We start from the raw sequence: 23,563 nt of genomic DNA, 5'->3' as shown, positions 1-23,563 counted from the left end.
CTAACTCAACCCAAAGCCTGGCTTCTCTCTGTAATTTCACTGACAAGTGGTTATCCAACCTGGGATTGAATATCAGTTATCATGGGGACCTTCTGTTGAATAGGATCCTGAGAGAGAGGGGTATCTGATAAATTCTGTGGTTATTTATTTAAGTAATATTTCATTTATCCCCAAAGAAGCTAACTGGACTGGGTCTAGCTCAGGTGATAGTAAAATTACTTGAAAATATCCTGGGAGGCACTGGGTGAAAGACAGTGTCTTATGCATTTTATTAATTCAAAGTCTAATAAAATAATTTCTTGTTCAACTTTGTTTATAGGACGTGAGTGAGCAGAACAGTATGGACTACCCCAACCTCTATGGACCTGGGCAATTGAATCTACTTTTCAACAAGCGTAAATTTTTCATCTGTATTGCACATGGAGTGTACACTTCCTTCGCTCTTTTTTTCATCCCGTATGGTGTATTTTATAATGTGGCTGGTGAAGATGGGAAGCATATTTCTGACTACCAGTCCTTTGCTGTTACCATCGCTACATCTTTGGTTATTGTTGTTAGTGTACAGGTAACTCCAATGCTTGTTTTGAAGAGGGAAGCAGAGACACCTAACTTTTCAAATATTCCATGATAGTCCTGGAATATTTGCTCTTCTGTGTGAGAAAAAAAAAATAAGTATCTTAAGGAAAACCCTAGTGGATTTGGGGTTTTTTAACTATGATTTTGAAGATGAGGGGTAAAATTATCTTAAGAAATGCCCTAGTGGATTTGGAGTTTTTTAGCTATAATGTTGAAAATAAAAAGCATTAAAAAAAAAACCTTCAAGTGACTCACAAACTAACACAAGGGAGTAGAATCAGCATTAGGCATGCATGTTGGAGGGAACCTGTACATAAATCACTTCTTTGGGTGGAATATACAGTAAAGGGATAAAATGATTGAATTTTTAATTCTAAGCAGAAGAAATTCCCAATGGAGCAGAAGGAGAATTTCCAATGATTCACATGAGCCCTAATGGTTTTCAGACTTTAGAGAGAGGGGAAACGATTATTTGATAATAAAATTCTGAAGTAACTACTCAACAAGCCAAATATACTATCCTACCCTTTTTCTGTCTCAAATTCATGCAGGAGGTTGGACATAATCACTGCTCTTTATGCCTTCAGTCTGCAACCAAAGCTTGATTTTTGCTTGTTTTGATTGACTTTCTTGATTTGAGCTTCTGTTTTATTATGGAGACAGCATGCATAGTCAAAAGAATCTTGGATCTGAGCCAGAAATCCTGACTCTGCCAATCCTAATCCTGCCAATGTGTGACCTTGAAAAAAATCACCTAACTTCTTTTTACAAGTGAAGAAATTTCACTTTTCTCACCTGTAAGATGAACAAGTTGTATTAGGCTATCTCTTAGATTGCTTCTAGCTCTAAATTGTTCATAGCTGAAGATTCAAGGTCTTTATTATTCATCATGATTTATGGTTGAATGTAGAGCCAGGTAGCACATATAATCTTTGACTATGTATGTCATTATTTTATGCTTAGTTTGTACTAGTGGAGATAATATATACATATACATAATGTATTAATGTATGTGCACGTGTATCACTATCCATATCTATCTATCTATTTATCTGTCTGTCTATCTTTTCTGAGAAGAAGATGAATTCTTCCAGGTCACTTTAATATCTTAAGAGAAAAGCTATATCACTCTGATGGACTTCATTTCTCTTTCATATTGAAGAGTTGTAAAAGGTACAGCTTTCTTAACAAAGAATCCTTAATTCCATGGGGGTTAGAGTGTGCAGAGAGAGGAGTAGCTAATATTATTGTATCCACTTTGACACTGATCTGTCTGTGATCTTACTGGAATGGCTACTCTCTGTAACAATACAGATCTCAGCCTATCCATACTTTGTCATCTTATGCAACTCTTGGCCAATATGTTCCTGTTAATGTTCCTTAGGGACCTACCTAACCTTCTAGGGACCTTCTTCTAGACCTCTTGGCATTCATTGTATAGGAACGAATTGACACACATTCTGTCTCATCCTTATTCTATCGCTAGCCCACTTACCTTTTTGGTGGTCTAGGTATTTGTAGATACCTCTTATGATACCATTATGGCACTCCATTCTGCATTGATAATATGTCATAGAACATTTATTGTCCAATAAGCATTTCTCCTTGCCCTTTGGGAAACCTACAGCTTTAATTCTTTAGATATTGTGATATTTCAGATATTGTTGGTTGAGATAATAATTGGAAAGAGCTTAGCATAGTACTGGATATATAGTAGGTGTTATATAAATTCTAGATTATTATTATTATTATTGTTAACTTCATAATTCATAACTAAGTAGCATTACTGGAAGAACATTGCTATTAAAAAGATGAGCCTGATCTAGACAACTGATATTTTTCATCTACGTGATTTTTCCTTTGTGGACAGTTAAGCCTAACTCTTTTGAATGGATACAGTTTTCATTTAGGAGGCTGCATAAATTCCTGAGGCTTATTGCAGTAAGCCAGATATCATCTGCAGAAAGGAGTATTTGGAGCAAGAATTCTTAACTTTTTTGTGTGTCATGAATGATTTTGGTATGAATGATTTGAACAAACATTTTGTGTAACAGAATGATATTTTGGGCCTATATTTGTGCCTAATTAAGGGAAATGCTTAAATTTCAATGAAATTTAATGAAATTATTTTCCCATTCAAATTCATGGACCCTTTGAAAGGCTGGTTTAGAGCACCTTACTACCTAGAAACAGGAAGCTAGGTGGTACAGTGGATAGAATGCTGGGCCTGAAGCCAGCAATACTCATCTTCCCAAGTTCAAATCTGACCTCAGGCACTTACTAGCTGTGTGATCCTGAGCAAGTCACTTAACCCTGTTTGCCTGTGTTTCCTCATCTGTTAAATGAGCTGGAGAAGGAAATGGCAAACCACTCCACTATTTTTTTTTACCAAGAAAACTCTGAATAGGGTTACTATAAGTTGCTTATAATTTATATCATACCTAGTGAAACTCACGGCATAACGCATCACAGCATACCCCCTGAGAACCATTGGTAGATAGGCATGAAGCTTTTGTGTTGTGTACAAATCATTGACCACTATTGCTTCTAAAATCTGAGACATATTTCCCACATATTTTTCATCATCTTGATCATTTTTGCCTCAATGCCTAACTTTGCATTGAAGCCATCAAATATTAACAGATAGGTTGGCTTAATTTGGAAGATTTTATTGAATATCTCACATAATTTTCTACCTCCTCATTCTTTGAAAAAAGTTCTTGTTGACAAACTATGGTTATTTTCATGGAGACCATTTCACAGATGTTTATCATGAATTCTGTAAGGCAAGATGACCAAACATCTTATAAAATAGTTTCTTATTTTTTTTTAGAAACCTTATGAAGTCAACTCTAGATACATATTTATTATCTCTCCAAGGAGAGCCTATGAACAACTTTTCCATTCTCAAGGGTTCTTAACTTATGGCCTATAAAATTTTAAATATATATATATATATGTAATTATATTGCAGCATAATTGGTTTCCTCCTCTTATGGATTTTATCTTATGTATTTAAAATCATTCTTCTGAGAAGAGCTTCATAGACTTCACCAGATTGTTAAAGAGATCCCTGACACAAAAAAATAATGGATAGACTGCTACTCATGAGGATCTGCACATCTGGTTGGCTTATCCTGAGAAAGCAGATAGTTTGACTCCAGGAACAGATGGAATACTCCATCTCTTTCCAACATGGTACACTTTGTCAGAATGCTATGGCTTGCCTTTGAGAACCCAAGGTCACATCTTTGCCACAATGAGATATTGGAGTAGAACTTCTGTATACTACACATTAATGTTAAGTTTCATGAGTTAAATGAGAAAACAACTATACAGAGTGAAGTTCTTCTTGGAGATTGCTCTTTGGCTATTTCATCCTTTGGAAATAATAAAATGGAATCACCTGAGTAATTAGTTTTAGAATGAATATATTTGGGAGGCATCTTCAGTAAAATCCACTTTCATTTTACTCTCTGGTTACCATGTGATGATTTTAAATTCATCTTTAGCATTATGGTAATCAGTATTACTATAAAGAAAAAAATTCACTCATACAATAAAAAATACACTTACAAACTGGTAAGAATATGGCTTCTTAACAAAGTAATGTTTCCTTTCTGACAGTAATCTGTCAATGATATTTATTAATATCAAAGTTATAATTACTATATACATTGGGCAGATGAAGTCATACCATACCATGCCTTTTACAAGGTATAGATTGCAATAAAGGCTTAATTTTTAAGACTTTGCTGTTTTTAAAAGGTTGTAGTCACATTTGGTGCTAAGTGAATGAACTACAGTGAGAAATTAAACATCCCGGTCTTTTAGATTATATGAAAAGATGTTGAAGATGTCTTGGTCTTTGATTATTGTACAAGTTTTCATATGTGTTACATCCATGTTTCCTACTATCTGAACCAGACTTAAAGCATAAATGATAAATCATTTATTCTAGCCATGCTGTGGTCTGTGAACTTAAAAAAATATTTTTATAACTATATTTCATGTAAACTATTTCCTTTGTCGTCCTGCATGTTTAATTTTGTACATTGAAAAAATATTTTCCTGAGAAGTGATCCATAGGCTTTACCAGACTGCCAAAGGAGTCCAGGATACAAAAAGGTTAAGAACTCCCAAACCAAGCTCCTCCTTTTGCAGATTAGGAGGCAGAATCATAGAGCTTAAGTTATTTGTCCAAGGTCAACAATATCAGAGCCAGGATTTAAACTCAGGTCTCCTCATTCTGAATCCAATGCTCCATCCATGATACCATAAGACCTGTAAGCCTCTGACCTTTAAGTTTAACTAACACTTTTTGCTGGGGTGAGGCAGATAGTGCTGGGCTGAGCTAGGTCTTCCTGAGGAGATAGTCCTCAGACTCATTGAAATAGTTAGTCAACAGGGAAAGAGAAAATGCTGCTATGCAATCGATCACCAATCATTTATGAAGTACTTACTATGTCCTAGACACTATACAAGAGCTGGAGATACAAAGAGAAAGCAAAAATAATGCTTGCCCTCAAGGGGCTTACTTTCTAATGGAGATAGACAACAACAACAGTACCTATCTGTACATATAAGACATATAGAGTAGATGGAAGTAGATAGAAAATAGTCTTGGGCTTTATATAGGAGGTGGTGCTTGAGCTGAGTCTTAAAGGAAACCAAGCATTCTAAGAAGTAGAAGGGAGAAAACATTCTGGACACAGGGTACATATAGTGCATGTAGGTACTAAGATGGGAGATGTAGTATTGTAGAAAAGCAATCTGCCTAGTATAGCTGGACTACAAAGGCCATGGAGGGAAGTAATGAGCAAAAAAATCCCCAAACCTGGAAAAGGGAAATAAGTCAGGTTGTAAAGAGCTTTAAATAGCAGAAAGGGAAAGTTTTATATTTGATCCTAGATAAGAACTACTAAAGTGTGAGTAATACTCTCAAAACTATGATTTAAGAAAATCACCTTGGCATCATAGTAGTATAGGAGGTGAGAGTGGGTACTGAGTGAGCTCAGGGTCATTGACCTTCAGTTCAGGTTTTTAAAAATCTCCTTTTGGATTTGGGTGACCTAGACCATGGAGGCAGCTGAAGTTGCCTTATCATTGATCAATAATTTCTGTTTTGAAGAGGTTTGAGAATTCATGGGTATCATAGAATATTTTGTGGCTCACATGACTTTAGAAATCTCCAGGAGTTTCAATTCTTATAGGGGAAGGAAACACATAAAAGAAAACTGAAGAAGGAAGAGAGGGGAGTGAAAATAAGCAGTCAGAGCATTGTTTTGAAGGACAGAGGAAATCAAGAACAGGGGTGGGGAGGCAGAGTCAAAATGGAGGACTTCCTTGCAGTAGCTCCCACCTCCCCCAATTCATGTAAAAAATGACTCTAGACAAACTTTGGAGCTACAGAACCCACAAAATGACACAGAGAAGCTAACCTCCCACTGAGGACAGCCCAGCAGGCTGGCAGAAAGAGGCCAGTGCAGCACTTTGGGAGCCAACCACAGCTCTACTGGAGCCAGCCGGAGGTCTTAGTCCCAGGGTGTCCTGGCCAGCTGCTGGCTAGAGGGACTTCAGATCACTAGCCACTGTGGCAGTTTCCAGAATTATCAACCCATAGATGCTAAGGACAAAGTGAGAGGTCAGTGGAGTGTGGAAGGGGAAGAAATGGGGGATAATGGAAGGGAGGGTAGGCTGGGGGGGGGAGGGAAGTTGGAAGCACCCACTTTTAAAAGGGGAAAGGATCAAAGTAGAGAATAGAATAAGTCGGGAGTGGGATAGGATAGAGGGAAATATAGTCAGTCTTCCACAATATATCCACCATGGAAATCTTTTGCATAGTTACTCATGTATAACCTATATTGAATTGCTTATCTTCCCAGTGAAGGTGGGTGACAAGGGAAGAAGTGAAAGAATCTGGAATCCAAAGTTTTAAAATCAAATGTTTAATATATATATACACATATTATTATCAATATTTTACACTGGGAAATGAGATATACAGGCACTGGGGCATAGAGATCCACCATGCCTTACTGGAAAGTCGAAGGGGGAATGGGGCAAGACATGGGAGAGAGCAGATGAGGGGAGGGGATATTCAGTGGGAATGCTGTTTTAAGGTGATGGGTAGGGAAAATTGGGGAGAAAATTTGTAACTCAAAATCTTGTGGAAATGAATGATACAAACTAAAAAATAAAAAAGAGAGAAAAAGATAAAATAAAAAGATGTCCATTCAGGCAATTAAAAAAAAAAAACAACAGGGCTAGAAGGAGAATGAAGGCATGCCAGCCTCAGTCCCTCCACAAAATAAAGGATCCTAGAGGAACTTACCAGTGGGAGAAGGTAGATTGTCCTTATGCAGGGATCTTCCTTGGCTGCAAGGATGTTAGGCTGTTCTAGGGTAAAAAGGCCTCAGGCACCAAGGGAAGTTCCTGAAGAGCCACCAGTAAAAGGGTCATGGATTTGAAGTCCACTAGAAGTCAGAAACAAGGCCAGGAGGAGAATGATGAGGAAATAGTATCAGAGAAGCTAAATGACTTTCTGAGAGTCACAAAGAGAGTGAGATTAAGGAAATCTGACTCCAGGTTCATTATACTTTCTGCTATACTGGCCTGACCCTTGCAATAAAAAGACATTATCCTGACTTTAGCATTTTGCTCTGGTTTATCTTCATCTGTGAGGATAAGTAGAAAGTGGTTCTGCGTGTGTCAATCAATACACCATTTTTCTGATACCACTCTTTCATTGGGAAGATGATATTGTGTCTGTCAGTGGCACCATTCTCCTTTCTGATGCCATTCACTGGTTTTGAGTTTGCATTAAAATTTTTAATTACTTGTGACTCTAGCAACTTGGTTGGACTTTCAGATTTTGTCCTTAGGAAGACTAAGATGTCTTTCTGAATGAATTTCTCCATGGAGCCAATCTTCTTTGTCATCTAGGCTGTCCTGAAAATAGTTGCTTTTGCATGCTATAGAACACACCAGACTGCCTGTCATGTACATTTGAAACCATAAAAGCTTAACATTTTTTGGCTTCAATCTAAAACTGCTGTTTTTAGTATATGGAATAATAATTCTGAGGAATTCTGTGAATAAGTTCAATTTGACAGTAGCATTAATGTCCTTTCCTCACTGCCTAAGCTTGACTTGTCATGACTGGTGACAGCCCATGTGAAGTTTCAGTGGTTTATAATTGCAGTTATAAATCTTGCCTGCCTATAGTGCTAATAACATAGGTCATACTCTGGCTGTCTTTAATTTTAGTTAAAAAGATATCAAAACCTGTCAAAATTTTCTAGATTGTATAACTGGGAAGGTGGTGAGTTTTATTGAGATGGGCTATGTTGTTCCAAATAGTCTGAGATTTCAAAGATAATTATTTTCAAAATTATTCATACATATAATCATCAAGTATAAGGGAGATATGATGGTTTGGTAGAAAGAATGCTACTCTTTTCCACTGAACTTAAAGTCCTAGGATCTGAGTTCAAATCCCAGCTTTGCCACATACAACCTTTATGATATTAGACAAATCACTTGACCTCTCTGGGCCTCAGTGTTCTCATCTGTAAACTGAGTAGGTTGAATTAGATGGTGTTGATGGTTTCTTGCAGACCTAAGTCTCTGATCCTGAGAGCCTAAGATGTCTATAGATTATATGAATTAATACAAAGTCCCTAATCAAAGATATGTCTCATAGTGAAACACTTTGGAGACAGATTGGAGTAAATCATCTTTCTGATGAAAACCCATTTTCCTTTTTGACAATGTAATAATTTTTGAGTTTGCTTTAGTATTTTCATTTGTTTGCTATGGACCAGATTTAGTTAATAGGAAATCCAACCATTGGAAGCCATCTACTTCGTACAGATTGAATGTCATAATACAACTTTACGTAGCAATCATATTAGGTCCAATTATGGCAAAATTCTTTCTCAGTCTTGGCCCAGTGCAGTGTTAGGAAAATGTTACTCAATAAAATGATGATTTCTGAAATCTAAAGCCTCTCTTCTGTATCTGATTTTATTTGCAGATAGCCCTGGATACAAGTTACTGGACAGTTATTAATCATGTTTTCATTTGGGGCAGCATTGCTGTGTACTTCTCCATTCTCTTTACAATGCACAGTGATGGCATGTTTGATATATTTCCAAATCAATTTCCATTTGTAGGTAAGTCAACAAGTCAGCCTTCTTTTCAAGTTACGTATATGCAGTGTAGGGTGCAATTTCACTTGACTAATGATTTAATAGGCTTGATGTGGCTAGGTAGAGATTCTGAAAGTCCTTGTTTTTGTTTCTTTAATGTTTCATTGTTTACTATTTGTTTAATATTGAATTTTTTAAAACAGCATTGTTACTTTCCAATGACTTCTCCCCACTCTCCAAATATACCATGCTTTGTAACAGAGAGGTATAGTTAAACAAAACAAATGGTTCTGTCTGAAAGCATTTGCTGCATTCCACACACCTGTAACCTACCATCTCTGCCAAGAGGCAAGATGTCTATTTGATGTTAATTCACTGACGTTAAGTTTGATCCCTGTGAACTTAAGAAACATGGACATTTTAATATATGAAGATCAGAAAAGAGGATTATATATGAAACTATAACTGTTATTTACAGTTTCTTTTTTAAAGTGTATATTCAGTTTAATATAATAGTAATGAATCTGCCCAGCTTGTCTATGTCCCCTTCAGAACTTCCTTCTGCTTTTTTTCTGTGTATTTTAAAATATTTCTGATACTTTTTACTACTACTATTTTCTTTCTTCTTTTTTCTTCCTTCCTTCCCTCCTTCATTCCTTCCTTCCTTCCTTCCTTCCTTCCTTCCTTCCTTCCTTCCTTCCTTCCTTCCTTCCTTCCTTCCTTCCCTCCCTCCCTCCCTCCCTCCCTCCCTCCTTCCTTCCTTCCTTCATCATTATCACTACCCACCAGCTCCCCCACCCCCAGTATATATACCCAACCAGTTTGGAAATCTACTAGGTAAAGTTAGGTTCTCTTAGTAGACCTCAGACTATTGGTTATAGATTCCTGTTCTAGAGGTGAGACAATGTTGCTATATAGTTATGGAAAGAGCTGTGGCATTGGATTTAGGAGATCGGGGTTCAAATCTCAGCTCTGACACTGTGATTCTCAGATAAGTCATGGTTCTGACACTCTGTGTCTGGAACATAGTAAACACTTAATAAATCCTTGATGGTATGACTGCTTGATTCTCAGGCAAGTCACTTCCAGAGCCTCAGTTTCCTTTTATGTAGAAGGGAGATAATACTTTTAATGCCTATTCAACATTCATAGAGTTGTGAGAGAAGTGCCTTATAAATCTCAAAGATCTAAATAGAGATATTGCCCTTAATATTATTAGTACATTATGATGGCAGCAATCTTGCTGCTAGGTATATACCAATGAAGACAAAAACCTCTACAGAGGTTTGCTATATGCCAAAGTATTCATAACAACCTAACTTGTGATAGCAAAGAACTTGGGGGGAAAATGGATGCTTATCAATGGGGAAGTGGTAAAAAAAAATAACCATGGTATATGAATACAATTAAATATTATTATGCAAAAATGACAAATATGAAAAATTCAGAGAAATGTGTAAAGACTTGTATGAGTTGACGAAAAGCAAAATAAGTTGAACCAAGAGAACAACGTACACTGTGTCTATAATGATGTAAATGAAAAATGAAAAGATCACTAAAATGAAATTGAACTCTGAGTAATTGAAAATCCTCTCCCTGGAGAGGAGATAAAGAAGCATTTCTTCTTCACAGAATATTATATGCATTAAATAGACTCAGATAGAATGTTATATGCATTATGAAACATGGTCTCTTCATTAGATATTTTTGCTTAATTGGTTTTCTTTGTCACAGAGGAAGGTTCATTCTAGAAGGGGGTAGAAGATGACCATTATATAAAGACAGAAAGCATCCACAAAATATAAACCGTTTGTCTTAAAAGACAATTCAATTATCAGACGTAATGAAGTCGTTTGACTACACGGATAAACTTAATCATTCTTCAGCTGTATAGCGTTTTTTTTTTGCCTGTTTATGTGAGTGTGTGTGTGTGTGTGTGTGTGTGTATGGAAATATTTAAAGTATACCACTGATATTTTTATGTAATGTTAATACTTTTATTGTTTACCAAAGCATTCCAGCTGTGTAGAGACATGTTTGTTATAAACAAGTATTAGCATATTAGGAAAGTAAAACTTAAAAACTGTTTTTTCTAAAAGTTGTTGGGTTATTTTTTGTTGTTGTTGTTGCCAGTTATGAAAGTTCAGTGAGTTGGCCAGAAGCCCCGGAGCCCTAAGAGAGTATGATAATGTGCATAATGGGGCTGGAATGACTGGATGTGAGAACGTAGTTTGTGTCGAGGCCTCCCTTTCCAGCTACAGAGCACATGCCATTCCAGGAATTAATTACTGGGCCCCAACGAGACTTTTCAAAAGTTAGATCAACATTGGGTTTGAAAAAAATTCTTCTTACTAGCCAACAGCAAGCAGGAGTGTGGTTTTCAAGTGAATCTTGTTTTTTCCAGGCATGCCTGAGGGCACTAAGCATCAAGGATCTCAGAGAGACATTTAATTTCTCGAGTCAAGTTTGTTTATGCCCACATTTGAAGACAGCTGGAGCCGGCTGTAATTTGGTAGACTGATTCTTCCTCCCAAAGCCTGCAGAGTCAGACATACCTGTCACTAGCCAAGCCTTCATAGCCAAAGCCCATTCAAATTGTTTTGCCACCTTGGGAATTGGAAGACTTGGATAATACTTAGCATCATCCTTAAATCCCTAGAAAACCAACAGGCGTGTTAGGCAGAATGGGCACTTGCCCCTAAAGGCTGATAAAATCTCAAAGTCAAAATCAGTCTTACTACTTAAATGAGAGCTTCTGTATATCTTAGCCACTCACTTCAGCAATACCATCTTCCCAAACCAATGAGCATTCTGGGAATGCTCCATGTTTTAACTCCATGTTGCCCTATATCTTACAACATTAACCAACAAACATCAGAAAGGGCTAAAAATAACCAAGTCTTCTAGACTGGTTAGTAGGGAGTAGAAGACACAGACCCCACAGTTCATAAGAACAAACTTTGCTATGTGTTCAGTCAGAAATCAAGACTATTATTTGAGATGATATCTGCATCTGTCATGTACATTTTTAATTCTGGAAGGAAGAGTTTTGATTGTGAGGTTTGTTACATAGTGAATTGATTATATTATTTTAATAATAGTACATGTAATTATATAAAAAATAGTTTTCAGTGGGTGGAATTTTTCAGGCAAGCCTGGCTCAAATACAAGGTTAGGTTAAGCCTGGTCCAAAGCATGCCCAACCTAGCTTTGAATAATCATCACAGTGTTTGCTGGGCAAATTCCCATGATGTCAGCCACTAGTCAGAGTTACTAGTATGCATGAATAAAAACATGTACCTTACTCCACAAGCCACAGAGCAATATCCAATTGGCCTCTGGCATAGTCTGTTGTTAAGCTGACCAGAGAAGGAAGTGACATAATTACAGATAGAATCTATTAATCTGTTTACATTGGATTTTTTTTTACACTAACCAATATGTTTAATTTTCTTTATTGATAGGAAATGCGCGCCATTCCTTAACCCAGAAAAACATTTGGTTGGTCATTCTTTTGACAACTGTGGTTTCAGTCATGCCTGTGATAACATTCAGATTTTTGAAGGTGGATTTATATCCAACTTTGAGTGATCAGGTAGGTTTTGGTTGTGGTTATATATTTAATAGGGGCAGCTAGGTGGCACAGTGCATAGAGTTCTGGGCCTGGTGTCAGGAAGACCTGAGTTCAAATCTGACTTCTGACACTTAGTGGCTATGTGACCCTGAGAATATCACTTAACCCTGTTTGCCTCAGTTTCCTGATCTGTAAAATGAACTTGAGAAGAAAATGGCAAGATACTTCAGCATCTTTATCAAGGAAACCCCAAGTGGGGTCATGAAGAGTTGGACATGACCTAAATGACTCAACAACAACATATATTTAGGAAGTTGGTTCTTGGTCCATTTTCATCCTTTCCTTCCATCAAGATCAAGCTCAGCTGTAATTCCTTCCATGAAGCCTTAGAGGATCCCTCTCTGACCTGAATCTTCCCCATTGCCCCTAATTCCTATCTCTAAGTCCTATTTACTTTCTCAAATCTTTCTTACTTCTCTATTTGGACTCCTTCTCCTAAATTAATGTTAATTATTTTCAAATTTGTACTTTCTGAGTGGCAGCGTGGCATAATGAATACAGGGCTCACTTCAGAGTCAAGAAGACCTGGGTTCAAGTGCCGCCTCTGATATATCCTGACTGTGTGACCCTGGGCAAGTCATTTAACTTCTCAATGTTCCACACAACTCTCTAAGACTCTCAAATTGCAGAGAAGGTACCAACTTGTGTTGGTAGAGAAAGTTCCTCAATGGGTCTACTCCTTAGGTCCTATCCTATTTGCATTCTTGACCCTAGGCCCCACTAGATTGTAAACTCCTCAAAGGCAGAGGTATCTAATTTCATTTTTTAATGATCTAATTTTGAGGGATGTCTAATTGTTATTTTATATCTCTAGCATCACTCACAGTGCATTTCACATTTGTTGTTCAGTCATTTAATGTCTGACTACATAAACCCATTTGGGATTTTTAAAATAAAAATAGTGTGGCTTGCCATTTCCTTCGTCAGATGATTTAACAGATGAGGAAACTGAAGCAAACAGGATTAAGGAACTTGCCCATGGTTACACAGCTATTAAGTATCTGAAGCTATACTTGAACTCAGGAAGATGAGTCTTCCTGACCCCAGGCCCAGACTCTGTCCACTGTGCCACCTAGCTGCCCCACACTTCACATAGTAGATGCTAAATAAATATATACGGATTGAGAACTAGCATTATGGTAGATGATCTGAACAGAAAGTTTAAAGAAAAAAACCTGAGTATCAAAAATGGTAGCAGAGCAATAAATAAAATAGGCACCATCTAGAGAATGTAGAGATGTCTAAGAGAAAATTGTTCTGAATGCATGAAAATGGCAAATTAATTGAAGAAGTAAAGGAAAATGGAAAAAGGAAAATAGAACTAGTGAGGAAACTTAAAAGTGCAAGAGGCCTGGCTGGTGGCATGGAGGGGGATGAATCAGAGAATCTCGAAGTTATAAAGGGTCTTTGAGGTTCTCTAGCCCAGTCTTCTACCTGATGCCTCTGCCACAATTTTGAAAGTTCTTTACTTATCCTGTTTGACTACCTCCCATGAAGGGGACTTTATTACCTGATGAGTCAATATATCCTTTATCACACTATCACTATCATACCACTGATCTTGGGTTTTCCAGATGCCCTAAATGAAAATCACTAACTTTCAAAAGGGCTCCTTGAGCCCCATTGTCATTTTTTTTGGATGTGTAGACTGACTCTTATTATGTAAGGTAAAATGATGGATGACCTGAAGAAATGAAAAATGAAGTTCACGTCTTCTTAAATTTTCAGTCAGGTCATGATTTGCTGTTTGAAGCTTTTCCCTTGACGTGAAAATCAGACTCCAAAAGATCAGCTGAATCAGAGGAAAATGGGCACAGGACCCAAGCCTCTGATCTTTGCCTTCATGGTTTTACAGTGAAATGAGGGGGATGTTGAATGTCCACATAAATGGTGCCAAAATTCTCCATAGTTTACAAAACAGAATGAGAGAAAGTTTGCCTTGCTACACTGGCAGGTCACAGGGGCTAGGATATTCTGAGCTTCCATCATTATTCTAAAGTTGTCCCTAGTCTAGGTACCAAGCCCACAGAGAAACTCAGGTGTGTTGAGACCCTCAAGAGGTGAGGGAAGAGAAAAATGTTGCAATCAAAGTACAGGACTTGGATTTAGGGTAGGAATATGTATATATATATATAATATAATATATATACATACACACATCTATATGTATACACACATATGTATATGTACATATACACACTATATATAAATTTATGTGTCTATGTATATATATTTATACCTTCTATAAAGCATATAGTGCACCTTAGACACAGAGTTCTTGACAAAAATGTGTTCCTGTTTATTTAAGGTGGCAACATGAGGGTGGGGAAAAGACTTTATTTACTTTTGGGAAACCCCTATAATCATTTTGTTTTCTTAAAGACCTTTTGCCTTGTTGATCAGAATTGATCAATAGAGTATTTCTATTAGGCTGTCACTAACTTGAGCAATTAGCTTCATGAAGAAGGTGGGAAGCTAGGTAGACTTTTGCTTTACAAGGAGAAAACACAGCTTTCCTTGAGAGCCATAGTTTGAGCATCCCTGGTTCATCTTGGGTTCTTTTCCTTCTCAGGTGCGCCAGTTGCAGAGGGCTCAAGACAAGGCAAGACCCCTGAAAAGTCACAAACGCCAACCCCGGAGAACCAGCTCGCGAAGATCTGGATATGCATTTGCTCACCAAGAGGGCTATGGAGAACTTATCACATCTGGAAAAAATATGCGAGTGAAAAATCTACCGACATCAGGGTTGGGAAAGACGATGTATAATAGCACTAGCTGGATTGAAAATTTATGTAAGAAAACCACAGACACAGTGAACAGCTTTAGCCTGGATAGAACAGTGAAACTCTGAGTCAAGATGAATTTGAGCTAAATAGTTTATCTTTTAAGACTTCAGCCTGGGCTGAAAGTTGACTGGCCTCCAGGGGTTGGGATTGGGGAATGATGGTGGGGCAGATTGCCTCATTTCATTTTGGTCAGATGTCTGCTTTAGTACCAGAGCCAGAAAGGGCATGTTTCACTGGGAAAACATGGGCCAGATGGGGACAGTATGCTTCTCTTTATTTAGTGGAAGAAACACTAGCAATGTAAACACACAAATACACACACATTATATCATTCCAGATAACAGTTGCTTTTTGATTTCAGGATCTCATTTGGGAAGATAAGGTGATAAATTGATTTTGTATGCAGATTAAGTAGTCTTTCCGAAAGATGGAAACACTCTGGATTTACAACATAATTAAAGTCATTTAAAGGGACAGATAAGCACATATATGTAAGAGCAGTCACTTCTAGGATACAGGTTTCATTGTTCAAATTTGTACAAACTTTAACTCAGATATGATGCTTGTATGTCATTCTCTCATTCTTTTACCTGTTTATTCAGGACTATTAGCCATTCACATCAGAACACCACTGGCAAAAAAAAAGAATACTGATCTCATTCACTCTACTAATAGTGTGCTACCAAAGGGAAGGCAGGCTGTTAACAAATCTGTATAGGCTAGTCATTTGCCTATAAGGGTGTTAAACTGAATCATTTTAGGGTTGTATCCAAAAAATAATAGAGTCACGCTAAATATATATTCCTGGAGCAGTTGGAAATCCCAGTGGAGAGAGTGCTAGGTCTAGAGTCAAGAAGACACGTCTTCATAAATTCAAATCTGGCCTCAAACACTTACTAGCTATGTGGCCCTGGGCAAGTCACTTCATGGTTGTCCTCAGTTTCTTGTTCTGTAAAATGAGCCAGAGAAGGAAATGGCAAACACTCCAATATCTTTGCCAAGAAAACCCCAAATGGGGTCATAAAGAGTCAGACATGACTAAAAATGACTGAAAGTTGTGCTAATATGTATTCTAAGTTCTTTTGACTAGCATCTGCAATAGCTGTAATTTTATTAAATCATCAAAAAAGCATTAAGTATCTTTCTAAGTCATTACTCCCTCATATTGTAAAGACAGTCTTTCACATACTGTATCTCCAAATATTTTCAGCAATTTTAGTTTTGAACCTGTTAATTTATCATGTGATTTTTGAAATATTCAGATTTTGATCATTTAGAGGAATTATGAGTTTTTTTGAAAAATGCTTTCAGTTCTTCGCTAACTTCATCCTTTAGTACTATGATTTCATCAGCGGGGCTACTCTTTATACTAATCCAAATCATCATGCCTCCACACTCATAGCTTGTAGACCTAGAACTGGAAGGGACTTTGAGACTATCTAGTCCAAATCTCTCATTTTCAGAAGAGAAACTGAGTCACCAGGAGCCCAACTCACTTGGCTAAAGCAATATGGGTAGTAAGTGTTAGACGTAAGGTTTGATCCAGATCCTCGGACTTCAGTGTCACTGCTCTTTCCATTGCAATTTTTGTTATGTTGCTTGCAGTTGTGATGTTTACAATCCTAGTATATCTCTTTTTGGGGATGGTAGTTCTTTAGTTGTTTCTTCAACTGAGAAACTGTCCATCTGTGAGCAAGGATGCCTAGATCTGCCAGAAGTGAACGAGTAGACATTTTCTGTCCCTAGCTTTACCACACCAGTATTAAGGTGGAACTATTTCTTTTCTTTTGTAATGTTTTTGAAAGACTTAAAAACATTCAGTAAAAGTTCAGCATATTTGCTCTTTGGTCTCTTCTTTATTGGGAAAGAAACCGGGGACACTTTATTGCTTTGGTAAAGGTTTTAAAATTATTTTTGTTGGTTTTTTGATATATTTTTTTTTCTCCTAAGTGCCTTGGGGGAGGCATATAATTCTCATAGTCAGATTCAAGAATAAAGTGAACTCTTTGGACTTTTGTGTGTGTGAGATGGAGAAGGTCAGAAAAAGTCCAATCTTGTTAAGTTAGGGTGAAGGTAAGGCTGTTTATAAACTGATACTGTCAGTGAGTTAGTGTGAGAGACAGAAACACATGATCATTTTACAACAGCCTCAGTGTTTCAAAGGGCCCATACAAAAAGGTCACTCTCACATGAGGAAATTTGTTTCATTCTTGAATCTGATACTGAGAAGGTTATAAGGGTTTTTAACCCATGACATTACTAGACATTACAAAGAGAGACCTCTATCCAAACCAGAGCTCAAACAGGAAACCTTAAGAGTTTGAAGCCACTAACAATGCTCTGAATTACCATATACAGCTACCAACTGAATTTCCTTCCTGCTTCTCCTGCCTACTCATAGGTACCTATTAAAAAAAAAAACCAAACTTAGTTACCAAAAATATAACCATGGAAAGGGAGGGAGAAGAGACTAATTTGCACTCAGTCACATCTCCTGTTTGAAAATAAATTTTCAGAATGAAAATAAAATGTTGTGCTTAAGTAAGGCTTGCATGGCTATTTTTAATAGGTGTGTACCTATTTAGAAATTGGCACTTTTGGGGAACGTGAGCTAAATATATATGCTGTCTTCATAAAGTCCTTGAATATTTTAAAACTCTAATTACTGTTGTTGGGGATAAGACAGAAGCAAGAGCAAACAGCATTTAAAAATGTAGTCATTGAAGTTTAGAACTATGTTATACAACTATATACAATGTATTCTTGGTTCTGATCTGTGACACATGCAAACAGAGAAAGTAAATGGTGTCCTGGCCATGATCAGCTGGGATAATGATCTAACAGTCATTTCTAGGAAGAAAGGCAACAGGAGAAATTAAATTTCTCTTATACATAAAAGCCAAACTGATAAAAACCCAAACCTGAACATGGAAAAGCTATAAACATTCTATAATAATGATTTTATAGGTAAAAAAGCCATAATAATAAGGCATAATGGGACACTTCATTAGGCACCTTGGAATACAATTGAAGATGGAGTAACCTTTTACCGTATTTTACTTAATTGCAAAAATTTGGTGTAGACCTGGGATTTCATTGGCACAAGAAACTCCCAATGGGAAAACACATCCCACCAATGCAAATCAGCAATTGTTTTGCAACTAACAGTTTTAGAAAGTTGTCTGAGTTAACAAGTGATTAAGTGACCCAGAGTCACCTAGTCAGAGGAATATGTCAGAGGAAGACTGGAACTCAGTCTTCTGATTTTAAGGCTAGTCTGCTCTCTACCACGCTGACTCGTACCATTTATTAGCAAAGAGTATTCTGTAATGAAGCTTTGGTCTGCTTTCTTTACTGACTTAATCAGAAAAAGTAATTCAGAGAAGGATATACTGGGTAGTGCAGACTGTAGATTGAGTTCCTTCAAGGATTTACCATGAAAGCAAAGAAACTTACTACTACTTAGAAGACCCCGGGGCCTAGTCCAAACTCTACCATTGACAAGCTGTCCAACTTGGGCAATTCCATTGAGCCTCTCTCGTCTTCCTCATTTGTAGACTGAGGGTGGTTGAACTAACTTGCCTGGAAGTCTGTTCCAGGACAATCATTCTCTGCTTGTGCTCATTTGCCATCCTTCCTCCCTGTTTACCTGTACTTGTGTTCTTGGTCCTTCAAGCTTGTCATTTTGTAACTGAAGATGGACTGCTGATTGGATGCTCCTTTATAGTTGGCTGCAAAGTCTTGTATTGATTCTACATTGCCCCCCTCCCCCATGTGTGTGTGTGTGTGTGTGTGTGTGTAGTACCTGGGACAGTGTCCAGCACTGTTGAAAAAAATGAGGAATCATGTCTACAAAATGGAGAACTGTTACACTATTCCTTATATTGTTAAACTATGATATTCTATCAAAATACTTCTGAGATGGCAGAAGGGGTGGAAGGAATGGGTGAATTAGAACATATTGCATTGAAAATGAGTCTTTTCTGTAGAGCTAGCATTCAGAAGGGGATATAAATTTAAATGATGAACAGGTATTGGGAGAGAGTTCTAATGCAACATAAATAATTATAATACTAAAAATAAGAGTTAACATTTATATAGTGCTTATTAGGTACCAGACACTGTGCTAAGGATTTTATGATTATTATCTCACTTAATTCTCACAACAACCCTGGGGGTGTAGGTGCTATTATTACATCCATTTTAACAGATGAGGAAACTGATGAGGTTAAGTGACTTGCTTAAGGTCACATAGCTAGGAAGTGTGAGAGGACAGATTTGAACTCAGGTCTTCCTGACTCCAGGCCATAATAAAAAGACCCTCTGTTTCCATTCTTATCATCTTTCTTCATTAAAATAGCTGCCTTCTTTATAAACATTTTATCTTCAGGTATTAACTGCGATTTGGGAAGACTGAGTAATGACAGTCATGTGTAAGTAGCAATACTATTTTCCATGATTTGGACATGGATCTTTTACTATTCAGGTTGAATGTCTTCTCTTTCTTTATGGTCTGAAAAGATCAATTGGGCACCAAATACTTCAGGATTAAAGTTGAAACTTTTAAGTTTGGGAGGTATAAAATACTCCTCCACCTCCCCCCCCCATAAATACTTCCTCCTCTTTCCCAAATCCATGAAATAACATTTCCGTCTAATTTTGAATACATTCATTTGGCATTTCATCTCAACTTCGAAGGACAACTCTCAAAGTAAAAATGTTCCAAAGCCCCGATTCTTTCTGAATAATAGGAAATCTCACAAACAAAAAAAAACTCACCCACTTTACACAGAGAATTCTTTGAAATTGTACTTGTGGAGACTGTATACAAGGTGAAAAATGGATCCCCAAACATTTATACCAATTAATCTGTTCTTAGGACTTTCGTGAAAGTAACTATTTTCATTTATTAGCATGTAGTTTTTTTTTAACCTCTTCTGATGGCATTTTATTTTTGCCTTTCTTTGTAGCCCCAGTTCATAGCTTGATATAGTAGATGTTTAATAAATATTTATTGATCATTAGTAAAGATCTTTCTCTTCTATCCCTGCCTTCTTTCCTTCCCACCTCTTATTTCTCCCACTCTCCTTCCCACCTTCTCTCCTTTCTCCTCTCTCTCCTATTTTCCCCTTCCTTCTTTATTTCTTCCCTTTCTCCTTTCCTTCTTTCTTCCCTCCCTCTCTCCATTACTTCCTTCCTCTTTCTCCCTCCCTCCTTTTTTCCCTCTCTTCCTTTTCTTGCTCCTTTCTTCCCTTCCTCCCTCACTTCCTTCTTCCCTCCATCTATTACTTTTCCCTTCCTCCTTTCCTCTCCCTCCCTCCCTTCTCCCCTCCCTCTTTCCATCCCTTATCCCTCTCTCCATTGCTTCATTCCTTTCTTCCTTCCATCCCTTCCTTCCTCAAAAATAAAGTTTAGCTGCTGAAAAAAATCCCAGAATTATATTTTGGTCAAAACAATTTTTGGTTTCAGTCTGTAGAATGGGTTTGGGGTGGTTAGAATCAGCTATAACTGTATAGGACCATGATTTTCCAATTTTTACATTAACATCTGGTGCTAAACATCTGCAGTTTACTCTTCCTGCGTCATATCTCATTCCAAAGTGAGAAATCATGAACTTTTGCAATTTTCAGGCCTAAGCATTTCACTTAACTGCCTGGAAGGCTGAGCAAAGAAACCCATATGCTTCGACACTTATTGCAAAAGATTATATGGGTCTAATTGTACTTATTTGCAGGTCTGTGGCTGTTCCTTAAATAGAGAAGTGGCCTCTCTGTCCTAGCATTTCAAAATTTCCAGTAAGGCAAATGTTTTTTATTTCTGTAACTAACATAGAATAGAAATCGGCTTAGAATGGTATGCTTAAATGTCCAGTTTTCATTCTAAAAAACAGAATAAATGTAATCGACATGTTGGCCAGAATTTTCTGGCTAGGTTAAATCAAATTCCTATTGGGTTCATCATGAAAATTTAAAATTTTTAAGAAACATGGGCTTGTATAGGTGGGGGATTTGGTGGGATTTTAATTTAAATGTTAACTGAGCTTTTGACAAAGCACTTTTTTCGTTGTACCCTTTGTTGGCAATGTTTCTAAGATGTCACCTTTCCACTCAAGTACTACATTGGTTTGGGTTAGTCCACTTTCCCCTCAGATCTATTTTCTATAAAACCTAAATGCATTCTATGATTGTTATTTTTTTATAATGTATTCCTTTTTCCTTTCAAGGAGCTCTCATCTTAAGGATTGGCCTATGTTTGGACCAATGTTGGTGAAGTAGACATAGTGTTTCTTTTCTCAAGAAGTAGATGGCTTACTTGCTAGAGGTACATTGAATCCCTAAGGTCAGCCACTTTTCTTAAGATAGCTTCTTTCTGCTAAAAGTATAAACTCCGAAATGTCAATTAAGGATTCTAAAGAGTTTTATTGTGGCTAAAAGATATTTTATGTTTCAAAACTATAGCATGAAATTAAAGCTAAAAAATTGTAACAACTAGATTTTACCTTTTTTTCTAAGATACAGAGCTTTACATTATCATTTGACAAAAATGCTTTTATTGGAAAGCAAAATAAAAATTTTAAGAAATTATTGCTATGGAAATCAAGATTTGGTTATATTAGTTATTGAATTACCTAGTTCATAGGACATATTCCAAACAATAGTGTTGATTTCTATTTGCATACTATCTTTCCAAGATTCTTTTTTGTATTGTAAATAATTTCACACTTGTTGTATAATTATCAACTCGGTATTTTTTACAAATAAAACATTTGCAAATAATAGTGACTCTGAGAATTTGGTGGGGTCAATGAAATTGGGGGCTGTAAAAGGATCACCAAAATTTGCTATGACCAATAAGAGACACCATTACTAGTTTCTTGGAAACAAATGGATTTTAGAACACAGACACATTTAAAAATCTTTCCATTATGACAAGTATTTGTCCAAAAGCACATGCCCTTCCTCCTCCTGCCAAATTGTCACACAATAAAAGCCCAATGATGACATTATAAAAATAAATGGCTTTGTTAATATGTAAATGTAGAAATTAGGCCATCTGTAATTTGTCAACCTGAATCTACACAAGTGCACAGAAAACAGAGAGAAATTAAATATAGTAAAAATAACAAAAAGACTTTAATGAGTTCAAGATGTGTTAAATTAGGCCCACTTCCTCCCCCAGACCCTCAAACCCCATTATTACCTTTATCAAAATGTAATAAAAATAATAGTTGCTAAAGAATTGGTTTTTCTGATTTAAAAAATGATATAACAAAAAGGAATAAGAGAGATCGAAGCTTCTAGGCTCAATTCTATCCCTATTTGTGTGTGTGTGTGTGTGTGTGTGTGTGTGTGTGTGTGAGACCGACCCTGGGCAAGTGAAAAACAGAATCATGAAATGCCAAAGGACCAGTGACCATCTAGTTCAATCCATATATGAAAGAAATCCCCTATGCCATACTGGACAAGTAATTGTCTAGCCTCTGTTCTCTTTGAAGACTTCCAAGAAGGGGGAACCCATCACCTCCTGGAGACACTCATTCCATTTCTGGGCATTAAATTTGTTCAGAAGTTTTTCATGGTATCAAACCTAAATTGACTTCTTTGTAAAATTTATTTCTGTTCCTGGTTCTGCCCTTTGAGGCCAAATAGAACAACTTTGATCATTCTTGCACATGATGACCCTCCAACTACCTGAAGACAGCTATCATCAGGGAAAAACTGACCTGGATCTTCTCTTTACCAGAACAAATATCCCCATTTCCTTCAACCAAAACTCCTAACCTACTGATTTCTTTTGTTTCTTAATTCTGAACTGTGATTTTCCCCAAATTTTTCATTATTCTCCCCTATGCCCATCTTTGCGGTGAAATAAATGATTAGTAAGATACTTTACCTTAATTTGTAGAATCTTCCTGAATTCTTCATAGAAAGCCAATCCTCTATAACAAGCTGGTACATACAATATTGAAGCACATGCCCTTCCTCCTTCTGCCTGTTCATTTTGCTTACACACATCATGAGCATCAGCAAATTAGTCAATGTAGTGCCAATGCAATGTTTACAGTACTGATTGTGACTATAAATATTCCCACATGGTGCTCGATCACAAAATATAGTAGACTCTCCATATATAAGATAGAAGCAAAACATTTGTTCAGATACCAGAAAACCAAATCCCAACACTAGGAAACTGAATCCATCATAGCAACAGAGAAGTTAGTGTACCACAATGTAGCAGAGAGCCATACCATCCTTTAGCCTTCCCACAAGCCAGCTCAAGCCTAGCTGTCCAGCAGGTGGCAAAAAAAAAACACCTTTTACTCACAGCCTAACTATCTCCTTGCCTGAGCTCCTCTCACCACCACTGTCTCTTTGGCTCTGACTCCCAGCTTCCTATGGGCTCTGCTCTACCCT

At 37.0% G+C, this 23,563-nt stretch overlaps 1 protein-coding gene across 10 annotated transcripts in view; it reads left to right on the top strand.

The window, feature by feature from the left end:
- Positions 1-21,925, top strand: part of ATP8B4 (ATPase phospholipid transporting 8B4 (putative)) — a 346,626-nt gene extending 324,701 nt beyond the window's left edge. For all 10 annotated transcript variants that reach the window (XM_069098021.1, XM_069098022.1, XM_069098023.1 and 7 more), the window contains 4 exons: positions 320-565; positions 8,615-8,753; positions 12,194-12,324; positions 14,936-21,925. In XM_069098021.1, coding sequence (XP_068954122.1) covers positions 320-565; positions 8,615-8,753; positions 12,194-12,324; positions 14,936-15,214 — 795 coding nt within the window. In that variant the 3' untranslated portion in view covers positions 15,215-21,925. The remainder of the gene's footprint in view (positions 1-319; positions 566-8,614; positions 8,754-12,193; positions 12,325-14,935) is intronic.
- The last annotated feature ends 1,638 nt before the right edge of the window (positions 21,926-23,563 follow it).

The sequence above is a fragment of the Petaurus breviceps genome, unplaced genomic scaffold, assembly GCF_028583685.1.
Source record: "Petaurus breviceps papuanus isolate PSGF00001 unplaced genomic scaffold, PetGlider_PUasm1.0 37, whole genome shotgun sequence".
NCBI lineage: Eukaryota > Metazoa > Chordata > Mammalia > Diprotodontia > Petauridae > Petaurus > Petaurus breviceps.
Note: the sequence above shows the minus strand (reverse complement) of the source record. Positions and strands in the feature narration are given on the sequence as shown.